At 64.7% G+C, this 1,824-nt stretch overlaps 1 protein-coding gene across 1 annotated transcript; it reads right to left on the bottom strand.

The window, feature by feature from the left end:
- Positions 1–10: 10 nt before the first annotated feature.
- On the bottom strand, positions 11–673 carry AURANDRAFT_69264 (hypothetical protein; the record flags this gene model as incomplete). Its single annotated transcript, XM_009045025.1, has 1 exon — positions 11–673. A coding segment is annotated over one exon (663 nt), but the record flags the coding sequence as incomplete, so codon positions are not given.
- Positions 674–1,824: the final 1,151 nt, after the last annotated feature.

Genomic DNA, 1,824 nt, shown 5'->3' with positions numbered 1-1,824 from the left:
GGTTGCGGACGGACACGTCGACGGTCACTTCGCCGACGCGCGCGACGCAGGCCGCGGTCTCGCAGTGCTTCGGCAGCGTCTGGTTCGTCTTGAGCAGGCCCGAGACGTACTTGGCGAGGCCGTGGCGCTCGAGCATGATGATGCGCACCTCGTGCTTCCGCAGCCAGTCGCGGAAGACGCGGTCGACGGCGGGGTTTTGGCCGCAGTACTTCCCCTCCCCGTAGGGGCAGATCCCCCCCTGCATGTGGAACCACTTGAAGCCCCGCGCCGTCACGATATCGTCGTCGCAGCGCACGTGGTGGTTCGTGACGTTGTCGCGCGTCATGTATTTGGTGAACTGTCCGAACGTGACCGCGTGGATCTTCTCTTTAATGAGCGCCGCGTGCCGCCGGTCGAGCTCGGAGGTCTCGACGCCCGCCGCCGCCTCGGCCCTGCGCCACGTGTTCACGTCGCCGAGCGGCTCGTCGCGCGCGCAGACGTCGACGGCGTCGTTGAGCATCGAATCGAGCCAGTCCGTGCCCGACCGCGCGCGCGAGACGACGAGGAACGTGACGTCGTTGCGGTGGAAGGGCGGGAACCGCTCGCCGAAGAGGGGCACGAGCACGTCGTCGCTCGTGAAGATGAGGAAGAGGATGATTGTTGCGGCGAGGGCGACGCGGGCGCGGAGGTCCATAAGGTGTTGTTAGTGTTTACTCGGCGATCGTGTCGTTCAATTGTGGACGTCCCTTCGCGACGCGCGTCGAGCCCGTCGACCACGCGCGGTCCCTGTCGCGCGGCGTCGACGTCGACGCGTGCACGCTCGGGCGAGGCGAGCGCCTTGTGGTGAAACCGAAGGCCTGGCACTGCCTGGCGACTCCTGGCGATCGACTATCTCGACCGAGCCAGCCGACGCCGCCTCAAGCCGGGCCGCGCCGCTCTACCGTTAGGGGCGGACAATGAAGCTCGGACAGAAGATAATTACCTCAAATTTCGCCTGGGGTCTCTGTTTACGCCTGAGACGCGTAGGTCGACTTCCCGGCCGTGTACACCCAAGATTTTTGGCTCGATCGACGTTGGGCCGGGCCCCATGGAACATATAAAAGAAAACGCGGGTGTACACGGCGCGATTTTCAACATTTTCCAGCCTTGAACGAAATGGGATTCGTCCAGCCCCATAGGAAAAAAACCGAGGCTTCGCGAAGCCATAACTTTACGAAATCCGGATCGATTTCCACGAACCCAGACTCTTTGATTATCAGCTAGATGCCCTCTATCCATCGCACTGGGCGGCGCCGCCAAATTCGACGATCTGCGATCGGCCGATTTTCAGTGTCCCCCCCTACAGCTGTACTCGTGGCTTCGCCGCCTGGACATCAGAGCCAGGACCTTGGCGACTCAACCCGGTGAAGCACGCGCGCCGAGATCATGTCGTGGCGGGAGAAGAAGTTGGAGTATGAGAATCGCATGGCCCGAGCGAAGGGCAAAAAACTCGACACTCTCAAGACCTGCACGATCTGCGGCGCCGACAAGGCCAAGGCCTGCCTAGGGTGCGGCACGACGGCCTACTGTTCGACTAACTGCCAACGCATCGACTGGCGCGACCGGGGCCACCGGAAGGTCTGCAAAAAGATCCAGGCCGCGGAGGTGGCGCAGGCCGAGGCGCCGACGCCCCCGCCGTCGCCCCCGCGGGACGTGTTCTACGGCCCCGCGCCGCGGTCGCACGCCGACGAGGTCCGCGCGCGCATCGCCGCGGAACACGAGGCCGCCCGCGCTCGGCGGGAGGCGAACCCGGAGCGGGAACCGCTGTCGGCGCGGTTTGGGTCGCGGTGCCCGATCTGCCTCGAG

Source organism: Aureococcus anophagefferens (assembly GCF_000186865.1).
Source record: "Aureococcus anophagefferens unplaced genomic scaffold AURANscaffold_1235, whole genome shotgun sequence".
Classification (NCBI taxonomy): domain Eukaryota; class Pelagophyceae; order Pelagomonadales; family Pelagomonadaceae; genus Aureococcus; species Aureococcus anophagefferens.
This window is presented reverse-complemented; position numbering and strand designations above follow the sequence as displayed.